At 37.5% G+C, this 21646-nt stretch overlaps 1 protein-coding gene across 1 annotated transcript in view; it reads left to right on the top strand.

Moving 5' to 3' along the window:
• CACNA2D3 (calcium voltage-gated channel auxiliary subunit alpha2delta 3) overlaps window positions 1–21646 on the top strand; it is a 786579-nt gene that overhangs the window by 475524 nt on the left and 289409 nt on the right. Inside the window, 1 exon segment of the mRNA XM_018555257.1 lies at window positions 17303–17320. Within this exon segment, the coding sequence (XP_018410759.1) occupies window positions 17303–17320 (18 nt within the window).

The following is a 21646-nucleotide window of genomic DNA, read 5'->3' as shown; positions in this document are numbered from 1 at the left end:
TTAGTGGTGCAAAAAAATCAAAAGTCAATAAACACACAGATACCCGAACAGATAGAAAATGTCTTTTATTAAAACATCTACAAACAATGTCCCATGATGTAGATCCAATGTCAGTCATTTTGTCTAGCAATGTGGATCCCTGATCAGTCAAGATGAACAATGCCTGGATGACCTGCCGACAAAAACATGATGACCCCTGCAATTATAAAATGTACACATCCAGTGTGTAAATGATATATTTTCTTTTCCTGGAGTTTGGCTTTAAAGTAGTTGGGAAAAGAAAGTCCCATGTAAGCTTCAGACTAATTTGTCAGGGCTTCTTTGGCACCATGTGACAAGGCTGGGCCATTCATTGGACACCTAGTGTTTTCACCCAATGACTAAGCCCAGGATTGGGTGAAACATGTCAGAGGATGCGGACCTTGGGCAGGAGTCAATGTCACGGATGACCTTTCAATAAACTAATACAGTGTGGAATACCATATACCTGTTTGATTGGGGTGAGGACACACTCCAGCCGGTGAGCTAAAGCCATGGAGAAGCCGTACTTTATTCCTATGCCTTGGCTGTCACAGCAGTCACATGATAGGAAGCCTGTCCCACTGACCCCTGAAAGTGTATGGTGATTGTAAGCTGTCTTTTAGAGCTTGGTGAGTGTGCCCCTGATCATTTACAGTGACTGGGAGATGTCTTTTAGATCTTAGTCAGCGTGCTGGGAACATAAAGCAAGCACACCCTTAACACTCAATTGCAAAGCCCCATGGACGCATATATGTAGCAACCTGACGTTAAGGCCCATGCTGCCACATATATGCGTAGCGCTGGAGGGAAAAGGTTAAGCTTATTTGGTGACTAAATATCAGCGCTCTTTGCTCAGTAGTAGGGGATGCTGATTCTGTACAGTATAATGAAGCAGAACATTTAGCAGAAGCATTATTTCAATTCCCATGAGCCACAATTTAATGTTAATGCTTCACAGAAAAACCCTTTATCTCAACATGTGACTGCTAATAACTATCTCTGAGGTATGGAAAAAATGAGTAGACTTATTTTATCTGTGAAATCCATCCAGAAGAGTAACTGGATAATGATCATTGTTATTTTTTTTTATTTGTTACTAGTTCAACTGTTCTAGACTGTTTGGATAAAGATGTATTCTTGGTTTTATTTGTATTCATTCTTAAGTCAAATGCAGGATCACATACATATGTAAGTATGCATAACGGATTCAGAGGTCTTTGTAAAGCTTTCAAAAACATGTGTATGTAAAAGAGGTTTTCCCAGCATTCATCAATAAATATGTAAACAATTAAATGTTATTCAGCAATGGGGATATCCAAAGGATAACTGTTCTGTGATTTTCAATCAAATCTGTTTTCATTTAATCATATCCAAGTATACCAAGCAAATTTGGAAATATAATTTACTACCTCTGCCTTTTCCTTCCTGGGGTTTAGGAACAATCCTCACAGGCCTGGGCCAATGAAAACATTGCAGTGTTTAAATTTAGCCTGTCAGCAGTGTACACTAGCAGCAGACCAAAACTGAGAATAGTAAGGAAAGGGTCCACTCCTTATGTCATAAATTATTATTTGTATGCTACATTGCACTCATGTAATCACTAGAGAAACATATCACAAACTGCTAGAAGCAGACGTGCCCCTGGATATGTTTAGGTACTATGTCAAGGGCACATGTCTCCAAACCAAGATTAAGAGTAAGAAGCACATTTGAGATGTGCATTTTTTTCAAATTTAGCTAGCTTGCATCTAATAGAATGGGGGGATAGGCAGGCCTTGGCTAAACGTATGCAGGGGCTGCCTTCATTTACCAGTTTATGACTTTGTATAGATTTCAGAGCTTGGCCAGGGTGGCTGGAACTCACCAGGGGGGACATGAAAGCTAGCAGTTGATGAATCAGTCCAAATTCAAATCATAGCAAGGAGAACAAGAAGGCCAAACACCGCATTGTCATAAAACAAGCAGAGGTAAAACCAGCCAGGCGTACTGTGAATAGTGCCATGGTGTAGGACAGAACCACAGCCAGAATTGTGCTATTACCAGTAAATGCAGAAACAGTGATTCAAGCCTTTAATGCAAAATAGAAATGTCACAGGTCACCATATGGTTTGGACAGATGGGGTTAAAGCCTAATTGAAGCTTCACACATTTTTTTTTCTTTGTATCCCCACATGTTATGAATTATAACTAATGTTTGCTTACAAATGCCTTAAAATACAATTATCACTCAGTGAAGGTGCTGTTTCTTGCTTTCCCACTCCAATGCTATGTGCTGGCATAACTGAATAACAGCCACACCCCTCATCAAAACTTCCCTCCACTGAACTTGTATTGCAGAAGAGCAGAACATGAGTGGCCTGAGACCTAGCTCAAAGCACAAAATAATGCAGCAATGGTGACCCACTCTAATACCTGACCACATTCTGAATGATTAAGGCACCACTGGGCATGGATCCCCATCTGACTGGGACCTTTGTGACATGCATGTCCATCCCCATGTTGGTCTATAGGGAATAAGATGTAAATGGATATATGTCCATTTACATCAGATTACCCCCAATCTGCCACAATCAAGTCCGCCAATCAGTATTCGGATTTGCTTGTTTTTCCGGACCTGGCCGGTGTTGGGGGTAATCCGATTTAACAGATGCACATACGATTAGAACTGACTGGCCATAGATTAAGATTGGGCTTCTTGATGTTTTTGGAATGTCCATGTGAAAGTGGCCCAAGTAATGAGCATACTTCTCTTTTAGCGTTGGATTCCTGGGTTCAACCTATCCTCTCTGCATAGAGTTGGTTTTGTCAGTGTTTGTATTGACTATCAAAAGAACCGATTGGTATGTAAAGTGGCATGTGGATCATATAAGCCCTACAGGGAGTCTTGTATTGGTGTTGATACATTAGACTCTTAGCTACTCTTGGGCAGCCAATATAATAATAATAATAATATTTTTGTTATTTTTTAATGAGCTATGTAATGCTGTATATCACTTTCAAATAAATATATACAAAACAATTAATCAAGCACAAGCAGTGCCCTTGCTTCTCTTATCCACCTGTCCCATCCATGCTGGGACTAATTTGCTGGCTCTAGACCTGTTCTGTTTCCATGCCTGCCTGAACTCAGTATTCATTCACATCCAAATCTAACTCCACCAGGCCGAAGCACCAGTGGGAGCAAATTGTTTTAGGGCTTTCAAAAGGATGAATCTTCACATTTTGATTGTAACAGTAAATAAAGTCATTACCTGCAGGTTACCTGGCCATCCTCCTCCGAAACGTAAATTAAAACTATAATCCAATCTGCATTTTGCATTTAACTCCACTAATGGGAAATAAAATCTGCTTGAAGGGATACAATTTATCCTGCCATTTATTTTGAGCACTATAAACTCCCATTTAACTCAATTGCTGCTTCATTCATTTTTTGTCCAAAGCCTACTTGTTGTAAATGTGGTCCATGTTTTGGGTGATTCTGAAAACCACCTTTGCACACCTAGTCTTAAGCTCTATTCTTTTTTTCTTTCTTTTTTTCCGCATTTTACATCAGTAACAGTTCCTTAATCATGAATATTTGATCCCTGAATTTGCTCTTTAATAATGTTTGGTGGGAACCTTCTTTAAATTTTGTAGCCAGCCAACCTTGTGTGTCATTATATCACAACATATATGGTCATTCTCTATCACACTCAAATAGCTTTGCTTGTTCTTTTTCCTTGAAAAGACCATTGACTCATTGCAGGTAACTGGAGGGTCAGTGTGAGATGATGGGAAGCAAACATCTGGAGAGTGTTAATATGATGGAATCTGTGGATCGGGTTTTAAATCTTCAATAGATGTATCCCTCAGTGCATTCATAAGTTCACAGACTTTGACCGATGGAAAGCATTGGGTGAATAGTGCTGATCTGCCATAGCCCTGCTTGTTCTGAAATTAAAATAACATTGCTAGCAATGAAAGAACTCCACAAATAAGCTGAGGGCAATTTACTTTTCAACAGCCACCCCAAATAGTTATGTATATACTTTATCAACAAAAATGGTACTTTGCCAGGTCTTGACATTAGCTAAGTTAAACTATTAGAAGATGAATCTGCTCCATTTCTCATGATCTAAGTTCACCGGGAAAATTATGAAGAAATATGAAGTGTGCATTTTTAGAAGGAGAATAAAATTCTGCTTTACCCAGCACAGCAACAAAGTGAAGGAACAGATAGACATAACTTTGTAGAGTTCACAATAAGTCCACAAATATATTAATTTCTAAATCTGGTGAGCTAATTTGCATCAAATGTACACATTTACATTATCAGAGAGATACAGGTGTTTGGCATAGGCAATGGAAGCACATATGATGTTGGGGATCGGTTGTTTAAAGCTTATATTTTGCCTTCCCTGGTTCCTCCCTCTTCCCCTTATCAATATGCTAATACTATTTTTAAATAAAACCTTTTCATTATATACCTTATTTTTACTACCAGTGACATCATTACTGGCTCTCTGTGTTTCTCTGTGAAATGCAGGCAGATCATTACTGGTAGAAGGGGCTGGCAGGGTGCTGTATATAGCTCACTGAAAACATCACAGCACCCTGCCTTAGTACTTCTCACAAGAACTCTCAGCCCTGATGTAAGTGGTGAGTTGGCTCTTGGGAAGTGTATTGTAAATAACAAAATGTCTTGATGGGTGTATGTCAGTCTGAAGCACAGAGCATTCCTAGGTAGACTGCATTTGCATGCAAACTGCCCTAGGTAATGCCACATACGATGCTATGCCTATGACAGAAAGAACTGAAATCCAATAAATATAAGGTGTGGCCAGCAACAATAAGGCTGGAGAGGGATGGGCTAGATAATGCTGGACATCCTCCAGCCAGGAAATGAGACAGGTACAATGTAACTTAATGCAGCATATAATGCACAGACTAAGCTGAAGTTCCACTTTAAAACAACCCACATAATCCAGTGTGGAGGTTTGATATGTATGTAACACTAGTTGTGCTTTAATAAGTGAATAAATATTTGCAAAATGTTTGCAGAATTTGTTTTTTGGGGTAGAAATTGGCAAATACTCCAATATCGGTACCAACATATCAAAGGACAGAAGCAGGGATTTCAGTATAACAGCCAAAGCACCTTATCTGTATGAATTAAGCATAGGGACATTCAGGTAAACCATTTTAAAAACATCAGGTGGTTTCTTACTCACATTTATTCTTCAAAACAATAACAGAATATCTTCCCTCATGGGGTATAATATCATAGCAGAAAGTTTACAGATTTCTGACCAACATTTTTTGCATATATTTTTTCTTAGCTTGGCCTTTCTACCTGCCTGTATGACTCTAAATCTCTTTCTTTAAACCAGACCTTATTCCAGTACCAGTGGCTTGCTTGTTAGGTATAAAATCGATGCGGATTCTACCTGAGGAAGCTCAAAAAGCTGGGGAGGGCGTAAACCCCATCTTTAACCATCTCCTATGTCCTCCAAGGCCATTTGTCACTAAGTTTACTTAAAATACTGAAGTTGGTTTTTATAACTTGGACACTGCAAGTGACCAACCAAGTAAACCAGGACTAAGCCTGCTAGCTATATTCCCTCTACCGAATGAGAGTGTCTAAGAGACCAGTAAGATGTCTCTCATTAGACAAGGGTCTATTAGCTGGATTAGTCCTGTAGTTAGAATTAAAATGCAAGGTCCACTCAAATGTCCCGGACCCCCTGCCCCTTCACAAGTCACCTACTATTACATGTAAAATGTGCCTGTAAATAAAACAGCTACAGTTTATACTTACCTCACCCCAATCTTCTGTTCTTGATGCCTGGGGGGGGAGGATATCAGACTTATTCTGGCTAGATCCTGAGGAATACAGAGCAGCTGAAATCCAGCAAAAGGACACCCTTGCGATGGACTGAAGTGTCTTCTCACAAGATCTTGCATGATGTGCATCCTCCAGGAATCTCTCCAGAAAGACGAGGGCAAAGTAAGTATGATTCAGACTTTTTTTTTAAAGGTACATGGTACACCTACTGTACTAACAGTAGGTGACTTGAAAAGGAAGACGGGGCTCAAGCAATTTGAGCAGACCTTGCATTTTACTGCAGTGCTGGCAGGATATGATTACAGTGTCAGACCAGCAGTGGTAAAAGAAGCTGGTAATGGTGGCTAGATTTGAGACATTTTGATAAAAGTGAGCATGAAAAATGTGTCAGGGGCCAGGTGGATTTGTCTCTCTTTCACAAAACCCCCCGGTGTGCTGAATGCCCTGTCTGACAGCACACTGGTTGTGGGACAGCCCAGAAGCCAGATTAATGGGCCAGCTCCAGCCAGGGGTCTGACCTGGACACCCAGGTGCACCAGGTGGAATAAGACGACAACTCCCTCCACTTCTCTGCAAGCTGCCCCTGCCCTGGATGGCATTCTGCCTTGCTGATGTTGTACCTCTCCCTCACTATCCTCCTCTCTAATTTCTGCCTCCCTGGTATGGTCTGCCACTTCATCATCCCCAACCTCCTCATTACTTAAGCCCACTTGGTAGTAAGTTGCAGCTGCAGGAACCTCAATAGGAATATCTTCTCTCTACATGTTGTGTCCTCCTTCTGTGCTCCTGGCACTCTTCCTCAACATGAAATAAAATAATTACCTACACATCCTCCTGCATTAAGATTCTGATGTCCTAAAATAATTCAGCCTACTCTTCCATGCCAGTTTTCAGGGAAACAACGAGAATAGATGTGGAATAAGAGAAAGAACAGAGCACATGTACAGCTGCTAATTAAATTGCTCTGCTCTGTGCCTGGGAGGAGAAGATTGAGGAAGGCTTGGTTATCCACTCCACCATCTCCTTCATGTACTTTGGCTGTATAGCCAGAAAAAAAGGCAGATGTGCCATGCCTCTTAAAAGTGTGGCCCAACCACTGTTTTGGGGTTTCTGGGATTTCTCTGCCCTCTCTGAATGCCCTAGCACTTAGGTTCTGGCACAAACCAAAACATTTACATAAAAAGCCTTAAATACAATTTGTCACTCTCTAACACTGATTATGGGATGGGAAAGCTGAACCTAATTAATATCACTGCAAGTGATGTCACTGCTCTACTTTACCTATGCAACCTGACAGTCAGAGAGTGACTGTTTCCACCTGGAACTTTAAAAGCAGGTATCTTTCTTTGTAATAGTCTCCCATTAAAAAAAACATTATGCACTGTACTCAACCTATACCCTGTACACTAAGAGTTAAACATGTTAGTGACCTTGAATTGTTATCTGTACGTGCAGATGCTTCCAGATACATTTTTGTCCAGCGACAAGGAATAAAGTAAGATGAGGTAGTACAGATGATTACATTACAAATAATACAGATTAATTGCACTTGACATTCACACTGCTTCTATCTTTTAAAAATGCAGATCTGCAGTGTGCCCCTTCAAGAGAGCACGTATTCCAACAATTTTACAACTGACCGCTTGAATGCCATTCCCCACCACTGCTTCAGAAATCCTTTATTTTTGATAAACGACACATTTGATTTTTCATCCTTTGCTGCTTCACGTGCTGGAACCAATGTGTTACAGGATGTTCATTCTGACTGCACACAGCCTCAGAGTGCTCACTTGCTAAATTAATTGCAAAATGTCAAAGTACAATAAAAAAAAGTTTAAAGCAGCATCAATATCTATTTTAATGAGATGGCACTTTGTATGTGTGTCTTCGTGTACAGTGCTTATTTATTTCCAAATTTCCTGGAAAAAAAGTCCAGCAGATCAAAAAGATTCTCAGAACATCAAACTAAGGCGACACGCATATAGAGGGGAACATAGCGCTTCCTGCTGGGTATGCGAAATATGCTTTGCCATCTGTAGTAAATGGCACTGAGAGAACTGATTATGGTTGGCCCTTCTTTTCATAGCAGATGGGTTCATTAAATTTAATAGCCTCCAGAGCCTTTAGAAACAGCGCTGAGCACATGTGGAGCGTACTGTGACACTTTACATCTTACCCCTTAGTCATTACATCTTTGCCTCGGATTATAAATATTACACTAATTTATTTTTTATCCAGAAACATTAATGTTTTAATTATTAGTAAAATACAGTCTTTGATGGGTTGCGTGATATTGATTTTCGGATACTTGCTGGCCTGTTTTAGAAAAATGTAATTCAGTGGCTACTTTTGTCCCATTTGAATAAACATTAATCACTACTGTAGCTAGAGATAATATACATTATTTATTAATTATTTATTACAGGTATTTATATAGCGCCGACAATTTACGCAGCACTTTACATAGTTTCAAATTTACATCAGTCCCTGCCCTCAAGGAGCGTACAATCTAAGGTCCCTATCTCAGATGTATACATACAGAGCCAATTTAGAGAGGAGCCAATTAACCTTGCAGCATGTCTTTGAAGTGTGGGAGGAAACCGGAGTACCCGTAGGAAACCCACGCAATCATTAGCGACTGGTAATGTGTTATTTTTTGTAAGGGGGGGGGGGGGCATGTAGGCCTCCTACTCCTCCAAATGGAACAAGAAGGACCAAGATAAACAATAGCTATATTTACGTCATTGTACCACCACTTGATTATGTATCATCTCTCAAATGCAATCCTTAGAAATCACCTAAACATGTTTATTCATAGTTACATAATAGTTCATGTTGTAAAAAGACACCGGTCCATCCTGTTCAACATACATTTGCGTGAGTTGGTTTGTGCGTGTGACCATTTGTTTTTTTTTAAGAGTATGCATATCCTTGTATATTGTGTTCAGCGAGGGAGATATCTAGAAGTTCTTTTGGATTTGTCAGTATTCCCTGCTAATACCGCTACTTGGGGAAGGGAATTCAACAGTTTTGCTGCTCTGATCATAAAGAACCCTCCTGGCAATTTCAGATTAATCCTCCTTTTCTCCAACCTTCATTTGTGGCCACTTGTCCTCGTTAAGGATTAAAAAAGTTGTTCCTAGCTATACAGTGACTAATAATTAACTTGTAGCTACCAATCATGTCTTTCTCTTCTGTAAGGTAAATACGTTTTAGTTACCTAATTGTTTCTCATAGCTGAAGTCCCTCAGCCCCCGGGAGTTGGTCTCTTTGGAGTTGGACAGTTGTCCTTCATTGAACTGTTTCCAATTCTAGGACATCCCTCCTGTTGATGGGTGCACTGCAAGATAAGGTTAGATTGTGTAAAGGGGTACGAGTATCAATTTATTCCTCAAATAAATACAGTACCTTTTCAATGCATGAGAAGATTCTGGGTACTTTGCTAGCAGCCACCTGGCAATAAGTCTGTGATCCACTAGTACACTTAAATCTTTTTCCAACACTGATTCTTCCAGTGTAACCCCTTCTAATGATTATGTTGCCTGCAAATGCTTAGCACCCTAATGCATAACTTTGTGGTTTTTCAACATTTAACTTCATCTGCCAAGTCTCAGTCCATGCTCCTATTGTATCCAGCTCATCCTGTAATTATGTTACATCCTGTGCTGAAGTTATTTCTTTGCATAGTTTCACATCAACAGCAAATACAAATATCGAGCTTTTAATTCCAATCTTGACATCATTTATAAACAAATTCCCTTCAGTAAACCCTAGTTTGTCAAATTAAGTGGTCTATTTTTTAACAATGAATATCTCCGTATGTTCACTCCGTAGAAATATATGGCAAAACAAACTTTTCTTTACAAACAAAGACATACTGCCTGTATGTCAGGGGATCCTTCCTGGTAACCACTTTATCTCTATGGGTGAAATGCATTGGAAGGTTGTTTATAATGAATGATTGACAGTTTGTCTAACACTTTTTATATTTGGTGAAGACCCATGGAGTGCGGTTATTGTATGGAATTTATAATTTTGGAGTGGAGATGTGCTGAATACCTGCACTTGGGATACTCTTGAGGTGGGGAGTCAATGTGAGAATGGAAGCAGTGATTTGTTTGTTACATAGTATAAGGTCATAATGTGATATTTCATAAAAAAATAACATTAAATATCCATCAAATTGAAAAGAAACAACTAAAGAACAGTTGTTTTAGAATATATCTGCACAAAACAAACGTTCACAGATACAAACAGCCCTGCGTATAGTTTACAAGTAGACCACTAAGTGTTTGTGGGGCACAGTGTCAAATGCTTTTGGAAAATCTAGATACCAGGTCCAGATTCATAAAATTATATCCACTGCCTCTACTTTATCTAAACTATTGCTCACCTCCTTAGAATGTTAACAGATTAGTCTCATAAGAGTGGCCTTTCATTAATCCGTGTTAACTGTTACTTAGAATACCATTTCCGTAACACATAATTCAAAAAAGTCCCTTAGCATCCCCTCAAACACTTTGCAAACTATTGTCGTTAAGCTTACTAGTCTTTAGTTTTCTGCTATACATCTAGTTCCTTGTTTGAATAATGGAACCACATGTGTGCTATGCCAATCAGTCCATACCGTTCCAGTCATTAAGGAAAAGCATCTTAGCTATCACCAAGCTAAATTCTTTTAGGACTTCAGCTAATAAAGTCATCAGACCCTGGTGACATTTATAGTAAACTTTTCTAGTCTGTTTTGGGACCGTTTTCAGACAACCAAATGGGTACTTATTGCTAATACTGAAGTTTCTTTATCTCGAATACTATTCCTTCAAACAATTCCTTCTTTTTCTTCTGTATAAACCCTAGAAATAATGTATTTCACATGTTCGCCTTATCTGTGTCATTTGTGACCGAAGTCCACATTTCATAACTTATAGGGCCTACTTGTTCTGCCCATAACTTTTATTGTTGATATATTTATAGAACATTTTGGGTTTTTCTTGCTTTCAGCGGCAATGTGCTTCTCATAATCTATTTTTGACATTTTTTGATCCTTAAATGCCAAAACTGTCCCTTCTGTTTTGTATTTTTGAAGTCTTTTTTTATTTATGTTTTATTTGCAATTTAAGACTATAATTGAGCCACCTAGGTTTACATTTTGTTATCTTATATTTGTCACTCAATGGAGTGCATTGCACAAGCTTTTGACATCATAGTTTATATCATAGTTGACAGCAAAGGTATTTTTTTTAGTTGTGAATATATTAAAGAAAACACACAAAATATTATATATTCTCTATAGGAGATACAACTGAGCAAAGCTGAGAATGAAAAGTGTCTTCCTAGGCTGAAAGTACAATACTTTAATACATTTTTTTTTAAATGGCCTGGGGCACAGCATGTGCTGAAGTCTTGTTATGTTCAGTTTCAGGGTTCAGCACTCTTGGACAATTATTCTTGTCTTCGGTGGAGATTAAATCAGTTGTTACCTGACACATCGGAGTGATTGCACCATACAGCCTTGTTCCACTCACCTGAAAACTCAATTGTGCAACAAGCTGGATGCATGTACATTGAAAAATATTATCAAATGTCTAACGGCACAGATATGTTTTATTCCATTGCAATCTGTAACTTGTGGTTTAGGCTAACTGCTCATTTTGTATGTTTTTAAAGTCCTTAAATTGTAATAGTCCAACACCAAAAACATGCACAACCAGCGCTTGGCAAATCTTCATCCCTTTCCCATCAGAAATCTTCAAATCTTTCCACACTATGAGGGGCAGCGACCCAAAAGGCTTTTGGGATATATCCTCGGAAAACATATAAAAGACAAAGAACAAGAGAGACACTGCCTTCTCCTCATGGGTTATTGTTTATTATACTTAGGTGTAATAAATCAAGCCAAGGACCTCCAAGGCAAAGTTCCTGACGTGTTTCGGGGCACTCCCGATTCCTCAGAGTTCTTTGTATGTTATATGTAGTCCTTAAATTGTATCTAAACCCAAAAACAAAAATGTAATAGATTGCAGCTTACCAGTCTTTAGAAGTTATGGTTTCATTTGTTTTCTTTTTTAAGGCTTTTTTTTCTTGATTTGTGCAGCTCCTGTTAGTGATAGACTTCCTGTCCTAGGGTGACAATGCTTACTCACTCCACTGTATCTATAGAGAAGTATTGTCACTCTCATTCAGAATTGAAACATGTTCCCCTCTCCTCTTCTCCATAACATAGAGGTGTAGGGTTCTGTAGTCCTCAGAGATAACTGGTATTACTTCTACTGATAACACCCACTACAGGCATAGTGCCCCAGTAGTTATCAGATGACAACATTTATTACAGAATCAACATGTATTTGTTTTGCAAACTTATCAAACAAATATAACAAATGCTTTCAATTGAATATTTAACAGACCAAAAAAGAGAAATTAATTGTTAGGGTTTACATACCCCTTACGAACCAAAGGAGACAATGATGTCTATTTATGAAGGTGTGATCTGCCGAATTGGCCTTTTTTGTGCCCTATATTGTCTTTCTATATAATATTGTCTGCGTTTTTAAAGGGTAATATTACATGTTTCTAAATTGTGTATATTATTGTGTTTTTGAAGCATGTGTGGGTGTTCTGACACATCGTATTAAAGTTTGCCATATTTAAAAACTGCCATATATGTGATTTGTTGTCAGTTTGATAACCCTGTCTTTCATTCCTCGCCTACAGTGGCATACCCTAGTTGAAGTTATGGTGGAGATTTTACTAATGTGCAATGTACTTTTATTTTTACTGCCATTTTCATTTAAGTGTTTAGGTCTGCCATTCTCAACCTGGGTTCCACCAGAGGTTACTAGAGGTTCCTTGAGGTGTGACTAATTGACCTTCTATCTGATGGTGCCTGCAGAGTTCTGGGTCCAAGATCACTTGCCAGAGCTAGTCGCCTTGCACCCGTAATCTATTTAGTTGTCTGTAATGGTGAAATTCTAATCATCATTGTAAGGAGGGCACGCTTTCCTGACCAGCAATATAAGGAGCATTTTTCCCATTGATTCCCAATAAACTAATTTAAGCATGGGTTCATGTAGACCTGAAAATCATTTCAAGGGTTGCTTTGGGGTAAAAAAAAAAAAAAAAGGTTGCTAAAGGCTGGTTTAGGTGCTTATTAATTTTACTTTAATTACTTTTTTTGGTTTATTTTTTATTTTAATGCCATTGTGGTGGACTAAGAAAAAAGAGCATGTACAAGTACAGTTTAAATAAATACGTAGAGTTTCCTATAAGAACTACTGGTGTACATTACAATGGGTAAATGAGAGTCAGGAATGAAACCTAGCTACACATGCCTAGTTATTATCTATTTTTGTCTGTACTTTAGATTGCGTTTTGCCCGACAGCTTGAGATTGGCTTTTGCATTCTCCACTCATGGACTGAAAATTGATGGGGTCAACAAGAAAGTTGACTGGAAGGACTGGAAAAGTAAGAGGGGCCCACTGTAGTGCTGTACATACAAAACATTGCTACTTGAAAATCTGAACAGATTAGATTTTTACTGTCATTCTAATCTACAATTGTAAAAGTAATTACCAAAATGAAAGAGGCTTTTCCTGACAGGTAGACCTTTTTGGCATCTAAAATTAATACAGTTTCATAAAAATGGGGAATTTTGGAATCTATGTTAAGTAGATTGGTCTGGACTGACAATGTCAAAGTACTGTTTTTTTTTTCTAGTAGTGATGGCACTGGAGCAGATCAGGTCTACTAGTGAATTCAATAAAAGCAACAGCAAGATTAAACTTTAAAATGTTTTGATTTCTCCCTTAAGTAGGATATACATGGGTAGATTTTTGCGCGAACGTTCGTATGGAAAATACTGTTGGACTGTTCGATACTAGCATCAGAAACTTGCCGATTGTCTTTTGACATTTCGTTTAATTTTCTCTTTTATTTAACATTCTATTTAGGAAATAATGCAGTTTCCTAACAAAAACTACACTGACTGTTAGAAATTCCTTTGATTGAGAAAAATGTTACAACATGCTCCTTCGAAAAATTTGCGGCAACATTGTCATTTTCATCTGTCGATTGCACCATACTAATTGATATACTGTGTATATTGAACTATCAGAAAATTATTTTTTTTCATACGAAATTTGAACCACGTATACCCTGCTTTAGCCATAATGATTTTTGGTTAATAAATGGGAAATGGGCGACGTGCGCAAAATTTGCACCTACATTTGCCAATTTGTTTATGTCTATCAGTGTATTTCCCAGAATTGATTTTTCCAGGGAAGATCCATAGACTATATAGATTTTTCTGGCAAGGAGATTATCGTTGAAATAATTTTTAGATTCCCTTAATAGGAGTGATAATAATATTAAATTGGTGTAAAGGTTTGATAAGATATCTGTAGACTTTCTGGATTTTACTGTTTTTCTGAAAGATAATATGATATTTACTCCCACCTTTCTTGAAGCTGTTGATAGAAATGGATTAATATTGATCGAGAGTTGTCACCATTGGATTAAAGATATACTGAAGGATCAGCTCATTAGAATTAGATGAAAATGCACATCCGTATAAGATTATTATAAACAGGTCAAAAAATGAGTCTGATTTTTAGAAAAGGAGCATTCTACCCTTTAGATTTGGATTGAATTAGGATTGAATATGAAAATAGAATATGTTGATGGTATGGACAGGGCAGGATTGACTAAATATAAAGATCAGAATTAGTTGGATTGCAATAAAATTGAATGGCATTTCACTATGCATTATAATTTCCCTTTTAAAAATGTTGAAAGTATTTAACTAAACATTAGACCATACTGAAAAAAAGCCATATTAGGACCCCATTTACTGGACAAGCCACAAAAGTTTTATAAGAAAGCTACTTCTTTACATAATATGGTGGCTCCTAATATTGTAAATCCCCCTATACACCATGGGTTTACATTTTTTCAGGGTGAAGGTTATTTTGCCTGCAGAAGATGCTAAGTCTGTAGATTATGTAAACCTGTGAGGAAACAAACTAATTTTACATCTAAGGTTGTGGCCATATTTTTCAGATAAGACGTGTTACTACAATTCACATATAATATTAAATGGCCGTGCATATATCACTACATCTGTACAACTACTAGACCCTTAGCAGTAGGGCTTCAGGAACATCTATTAAAAAAAACCGTAAAGGAATAAAAATTCCAAATTTATCATCACATTTCAAAAAGTTTCATAAATTTAACCCTAAAGGTTGAAAATTCATAGGCATTAATAGGGTTAACAAATCCTGGAATGGTAGGAATATGAGAAGATCTATCACACAAAATGAAACAAAGTGGATTCAGTCTAATGGATAACCTTCCTCCTAATGGTCTTAATATCGATTTAGATGTTAATAGTTTTATTAGCAATCTCTAATAACATACATTGATCTGTAATATTATTCATAATAATTTATACTAATTAATTGTTTGTTATATATTTTATGTTGATTTTTCTTTATTTAATGAAGGAAATGTTTATGCTCATTTGCAAAGGGGATGTAATAGTGTAAGCTCATTGTGGGTGGTGTTATATGAAAATTCCCTTAGTAGGTCGCTTTTTTTCCTGTATGTCAATGATTATTATATGGTTGGCCATATATAAATTATTTTTCTCAATATGTGATGCTGAATAATGATCCCTAAGTCCCTAAACAAGTCCACTGTTGAAAAGCATAATGCAGGTTCAGATTATATCATCATGTTCATGATGCTTCTGGATGGTTGTAACTGCTTCTGTTTGACGGATCAGTGCCACTGTTCTGTCTGGATTTGTATTGCATGTTTCCGATGCAGTGTATGCACTAGAAATATAAGTTTTCATCTTTTATATACATTCAAAAAACCTAGTAGTTAATATGAAAACCTTTGGCACAATGGTCGAGAGCTCTCATAATTGTGGGACTCCATACTGTTAACTCCATACTGTTATTAATGTTAAAGTTGATCTGAGAATGTTGAGTGCCATTTAATCTTCCTTTTCATCATATGACGAACTGCTGTCTAAAAGGTGATGGCACTTGTGTAATTTTTGCACTTTAGGATAGATTTGATGTCTCTGGTAGATTCTCAATCACTCCAGGCACTATTTTGACACATAATGTAATGTATTGTTCATGTTTTGTTTTCCTTTTTATAGTTTTTGATTAGTAAAACCCTACAAAGAACAGATAATAGGGTTTTGATAAAGGATGTTCTCAAAGTAAGGTCTGTCCTCACTGATGGAGAACTATCGTATTTATAGGTAAGTTGAGCACAGTGCCACCAGCAGATGAAGCAGTGGAGATTCTGAACAACATTTGTTACACTTGCCTTGGGTAAGTATTCATTTAAAGAGACATATGCAAACCAATCTCACCCTTGGCAGTTTTGTAGAGAAAAAGTAATGGCAAGAAACAAAAGGGACACAGGGATCTCCTGTGCATACAGAACAGTCTTGTAACAGATTTGGTAAAAGTCTCAGGGAATAATACAACTCACTGCGTTAAGGTGTAGAATATTCCATAATCAAAACAGACCCAAGGGTACTTTTTAACACTGACATCATTTTGTGAATGCATCCATGTTTTGAAGTACTTGAATTTTACTTGATGTCAGCCTCTTGCAGTCTAATGTACAGTCTGTACAGCAGAGCTCAGAGAGGGGGGAGGGAGAAGCAGCAATAGAAACCAGTCAGGGGGGCTGCAGTGCAATGAGCATGCTGATATGAGGAGAAAGCTGAGTAAAAGATGAGCTCATTAGTGTACTTGTAAATTAAAGTGATACTGCAGAAGAAAAAGATAAGGTCCCCTTCCAGGTAGGATTATGCTTTGTGGCAAACTCATTGGCAGTTAAGCTTTAGGTATAATAGCAGCAATTTTTAAAACCCTAGATTAGGGTACTGAAATATTATTTTTATATAAAGTATTTATTACATATGTTCTCCCAATATACCAATTCAGGCATTTGTATTATACATTGTGCCTCATTTGTCAAATATAGAAATTCCCAGTGGGCATATTTTATACTTGAAGAGCCTCCACCAGGATAAAAGGCAGCAAGAAATGAAATGCTTATGTTGTAGACAGAATGGATGGGTTTACTGACTTGCTGTATAGCAGAGTCTACTTTATTTCCTGATAGCTGTGTAAGCAATTTTTTGGACAGAGCCAACAGAATTTGAGAAAGAAACCAAGAATCTAGAAGCTAATGGAATTTTGGCCTTTTCTAACATTTTAAGTTCATGTCTCAGTGATGTCCTTGGCGAATAATCAATTTATTGCCCACAGGCTGACGAATAGTGATTCAAAATGGCTGCCTGTGCGATGAATGTTTTTTACTCAGCATCAAAATCTATCACATAAAAACAGAGGATGAGATTAATACTTTGAAAAGAAATTTAGTTACTCTAAATGAATTTTGTTTTGTTGTTTTTGTTTATTTTTCAGCTCCCTCAGGCCCAAAAGGTAAAAAAAACTAATTCTGTGACTACTCCGTTGTGTAGATAATTTTGACTTTTGTGCATGTTTTCGGTGTCCTGCACCTGGTACAGTGGTAACTAGGTAAAGAGATTGTTCGATCATATTCAACGGTGTTTCCTGAAGCTGAGAGTTATATATAATTGGATTTTAGCAATATACAATGTGGACATCGGTTGTGCAAAATAATCAAAGCAAATGGTGTTAAACAGCCTAATGCATGGTGCTAATCTATGAGGCATCTTATATTTCATAAATATGATATAAGGTCCTTTAAGGTTTAACACTGCCTCTTTATAAGTGGAAGTATCCTGGTCTTCACTGTACAAGGGGTTATTTTATTGCTTCATCTGAGTAAAGTACATTTTGTGGTCATTTTATAAAAATATCCTCTTGGTAGTTCAGACCTATATCATAGCTGTGACAGTGTATCATGAATATATGTATATATAACACAGTTGGGGCTTCTTTGATAACCTGGTGAAGCTGACACAGCCTTGTCACCCAATCATATTGTAGCTATTTAGAGATTCATATGCAACATGGAAATCAAATTAGAGTGTTCACTAGTCTCTACAGGATTCTGGACATGCCAAATGGAGAGAACCATTTCTGAATTGTGGGGCTTAGAAAACAGCATTCACAAAACCCCTACAATTTTCAATACTTTCTTTAGAAAGACACAGGGGGGATTTATCCAAACTGGAGCAGACAAAAATTGAAGCAGCTGTACACAGCAACCAGTCACCTTCTCTCTTCAATTTGTTCAGTTTGTTCAGTGAACATTTTAAAATGAAAAAGAGAAGCTGATTGGTTGCCATGCACAGCTGCTCCGGTTTTTGCCTGCTCCAGTTTTGATAAATTCCCCTCACAGTCTTTGACTGCTATGAAACACATCTGATAGCAATAGAGAAAGTGAAGGTGTTGTCCAAAGCAAACAAACACAGTTCAGAATCAATATTGAACCAAAGCAACCAATCAGAATCAATTTGGCTGTTATGGAACACATCTTATAGCTATAATGAAAGTGAGGATGTTGTCCAAAGCAACCAATCAGAATTCAGAATCTAAACAGGACCAAAGCAGCCAATCAGAATTTTTCCAGTGTGGGTTATAGAATTTAAAACTAACACCAGGAGAGTTGTTATAGCCGCCGACATTACTTGACTTCTCCGGTTTTCACCAATGCTTCCCATTGTTATGAAAAAGCCCCAACATGGTTATATGGATACATATGAAAAAAACACCATTTATATCACATCATAGTTTGTTCTGTAATCTGAAAATTGGTTCACAATATGAACACTAAACAGTGACAAATGTGGCCCCAATACCATGTTCATGTTTCACCTTTTGTTGTTGACTTATAAGAACGTAGAGTTTATGGTTGAAATGTGTTCTTCACAAAATGACATGTTTTATCCAAATATAAATGGATACTTAAAATATTAATGATAACAATAGTGAATTTGATTCTAGGGATTTTTTTTCTTTTCACCATGAAGGCCAAAAAAATAGGGCTCTAAGCAAGGTAGCAGTTTGGGCCCCTTTCACTTCGATTGTCATTGATAATAATTGCAGTAGAGAGAAGCCTCGCTGCTTGCAGATTCTGTACTCATTCTGTCTCATCAGACACCAAGTGCATCCTCCCTTGTGAAGTGACAGACAGGTACACAGATCTGACCATTTGCTCTAATTCCTGACTTGCTATAGGATCATGAAGCCTGACCTAGTCCTAGACTAGACTCCTGCCCAGGGTTTGTGTTGATGATGGTGCACAGATAAGGCATCAGGGAATGTTTGTTTTCCATGTAAAAGCTGATTTTGATTGTACCACACTTTTTAACTGGTTTCTGTCTTACTCTAAATCGGTTCAGCCTTGCTTTCCACAAATATGCACAAATATTTAATTAATGTGCAAGTTTATTCAATGAGGAGGCACTACTGGTTCTGACCTTATTTCAGGGGAGCAATAGCAATAATTCGCTAATCTGATCAGATGACAATCATGTGACAAGTATGGTCAGCCCTAATCACTAAGTGTAGTGGTCATATAAAGTCTGCACTACTTCAGCTCTTCAAGAAGGACAAGTCTCAGCATAATGAACTAGCAGTCATAACTCATTCTATCATCCAAGTTGACCTAAATGATGACAGCAAGGCAGCTTTTAAAGTATGTGTGCTAATTTGCCTCAATCTCTATGGGAATGTATGTGTTTTTATTTACAATTATCACATTTTTTGATCTGTTTGGGGCTAAAGCCATTCGGCTCTCCATTTTATGAATTTTCCTCATCAACATCATGCAGAACTACCATTCGGCTCTCCATTTTATGAATTTTCCTCATCAACATCATGCAGAACTACCGTATAAATAGAAAAAATGAACATAAACCTGGACTGTAGAGGCTATTACTGTTGTTCTTGTGTGCTAATTGACAACATGGTGGGAACAATGAATATTTATAGCTAACAACGGCAGCCAATACAACATTGGTATTCAACATTCTGTCCTATACTAGACTGCTTAAAAGCTGGTATATATTTAGTTGCCAGGGTTTTCAGTTGAATTATGCTCTTTACACCATTCTACCTTAGAGGTTTACTACTTTTTTTTTACTTTCTTTTTATTAAGACATTATATAATAACAATAGAATAAGTAAAGAGACAAACGTACACTATAACAACGAGAACATTACCATCAGCTGCTACATAAGTATAACACATCACATATAGATATAATAATTATTGCAACAAAAAAATTACATAGATAACAGAATTGAACTGAATGCAAAGTAAAGTCGCTGACATAGGAAAACATGAAAAATTATGATGTGAAAAACTGAGATGGTTAGAACGAGAGGGACCAAATGAGGAACCAACAGCCAGAAGAAGAAACTTCTCCCAAAGCACAAAACATTCAACAATCAGGGATGAAGTGGTAAGAGAGAAGAAGAGAAAGGAAACAAAGACAGAGGGGAAAAGAGAAAGACAAGAAAGAAGGAAATAACCCATGCTCCCAATCCACTCAGTCAGCAAAAAAACACCCCCAAAAGAAAAAAAGGGGAGAGAAGAAACAAAAATGAGGTGATCAATGATAAGATGAGTCTAAAAGTTTCCAAGGGGACTAAATCAAATACAGATAGTGTTGTTCAATCTAGCTGTTAGATATTCCATGTTACATATACTGTATCATGAATACGGGCAAGTAGGTCTAAATGAGTTCATGGAGTAGTTTGCCTACATTTCAATGCAATTAGGCATCTAGTAGCAGTGAGAATGTGGTTAGCCAGTTAGGTGAGTGGCATGTCAAGTTAGAGATAAGGAGTCCCAGCAAACAATGTTCTGGGTCCAATGGAACTAAAGTAGCCAGTAAAGACACAACTCACCTTCAAAAAGGGTGAATATTTGGGAAATCTCAGTATAAATGAAACAAACTACCCACCTGTCTAGAACATCTCCAACAGATAGACTGTATAACTGAGTTTATCAAGTGAAGGAATTCGGCATATGGTACCAATGAAACAGGATCTTATATACTGTAGGTTCTCTTTGTATAAAGGTACATATGGAAGTTCTGTTTGCATTAGCCCAAATCTCTTCCCAATCTTCTGAGATTTTCTACTTTTAAAAGTTGACCCTTGTTAGAGTTCCTTCCATACTGTAACATTTAGGGAATTTTTCCTCCTGCACAACACTCTTTTAGCAATAGTGAAAACCTCATCCCACCTCTAACATTCTTGCCTGTCTGATAAAGCCAAGAGCAATGTACAGTGTGATGTAATCCTTAGCAGCCATTGAACAACCACCTTTTTAAATGCTCTTAACTGTTCTATACAGATATAAAATCCAATTTGTGCCATAGATGATAGCACTTTGTGCAACACCATTACTCCTTGTACTACCTTATTAAAGGGACATTTGAAAAAATGACTTTGGTATATCAAGTGGTTCATCACAGGATTGCTTTGATGACCCTGGCGCTGCTGTTGCTGCTGGTGGGTTCAGAACCAGGTTAGCTCAGGACCCAGCTGGGCATGTCCTTTGATCAGTTACTAACATTTTTTAGAATTAGAATTGCTAATGACAAATTAAAGCAACTTGTTAGTAGTTGCTAAACGTTCAACATAAATATACTGCCTTACCACCCAAAGAGGTGCCCGTTATTACTTTTGTATAGGTTTAATCATCTTCTGTGACAGAGTCCTCCAATTCCAAGCACAAGCATACTATGGAGCGCTGCCCAGCCCCTTCCTGCTTTCCTTCTGGACAGATAGGCAACTCAACTGCCAATAATAGTGGTGTCACTGGAC

Source organism: Nanorana parkeri, unplaced genomic scaffold, assembly GCF_000935625.1.
Source record: "Nanorana parkeri isolate BGI_ZX_2015 unplaced genomic scaffold, ASM93562v1 scaffold189, whole genome shotgun sequence".
Lineage (NCBI taxonomy): Eukaryota > Metazoa > Chordata > Amphibia > Anura > Dicroglossidae > Nanorana > Nanorana parkeri.
The sequence above is the reverse complement of the archived record's forward strand: the minus strand, read 5'-3'. Positions and strand labels throughout refer to the sequence as shown.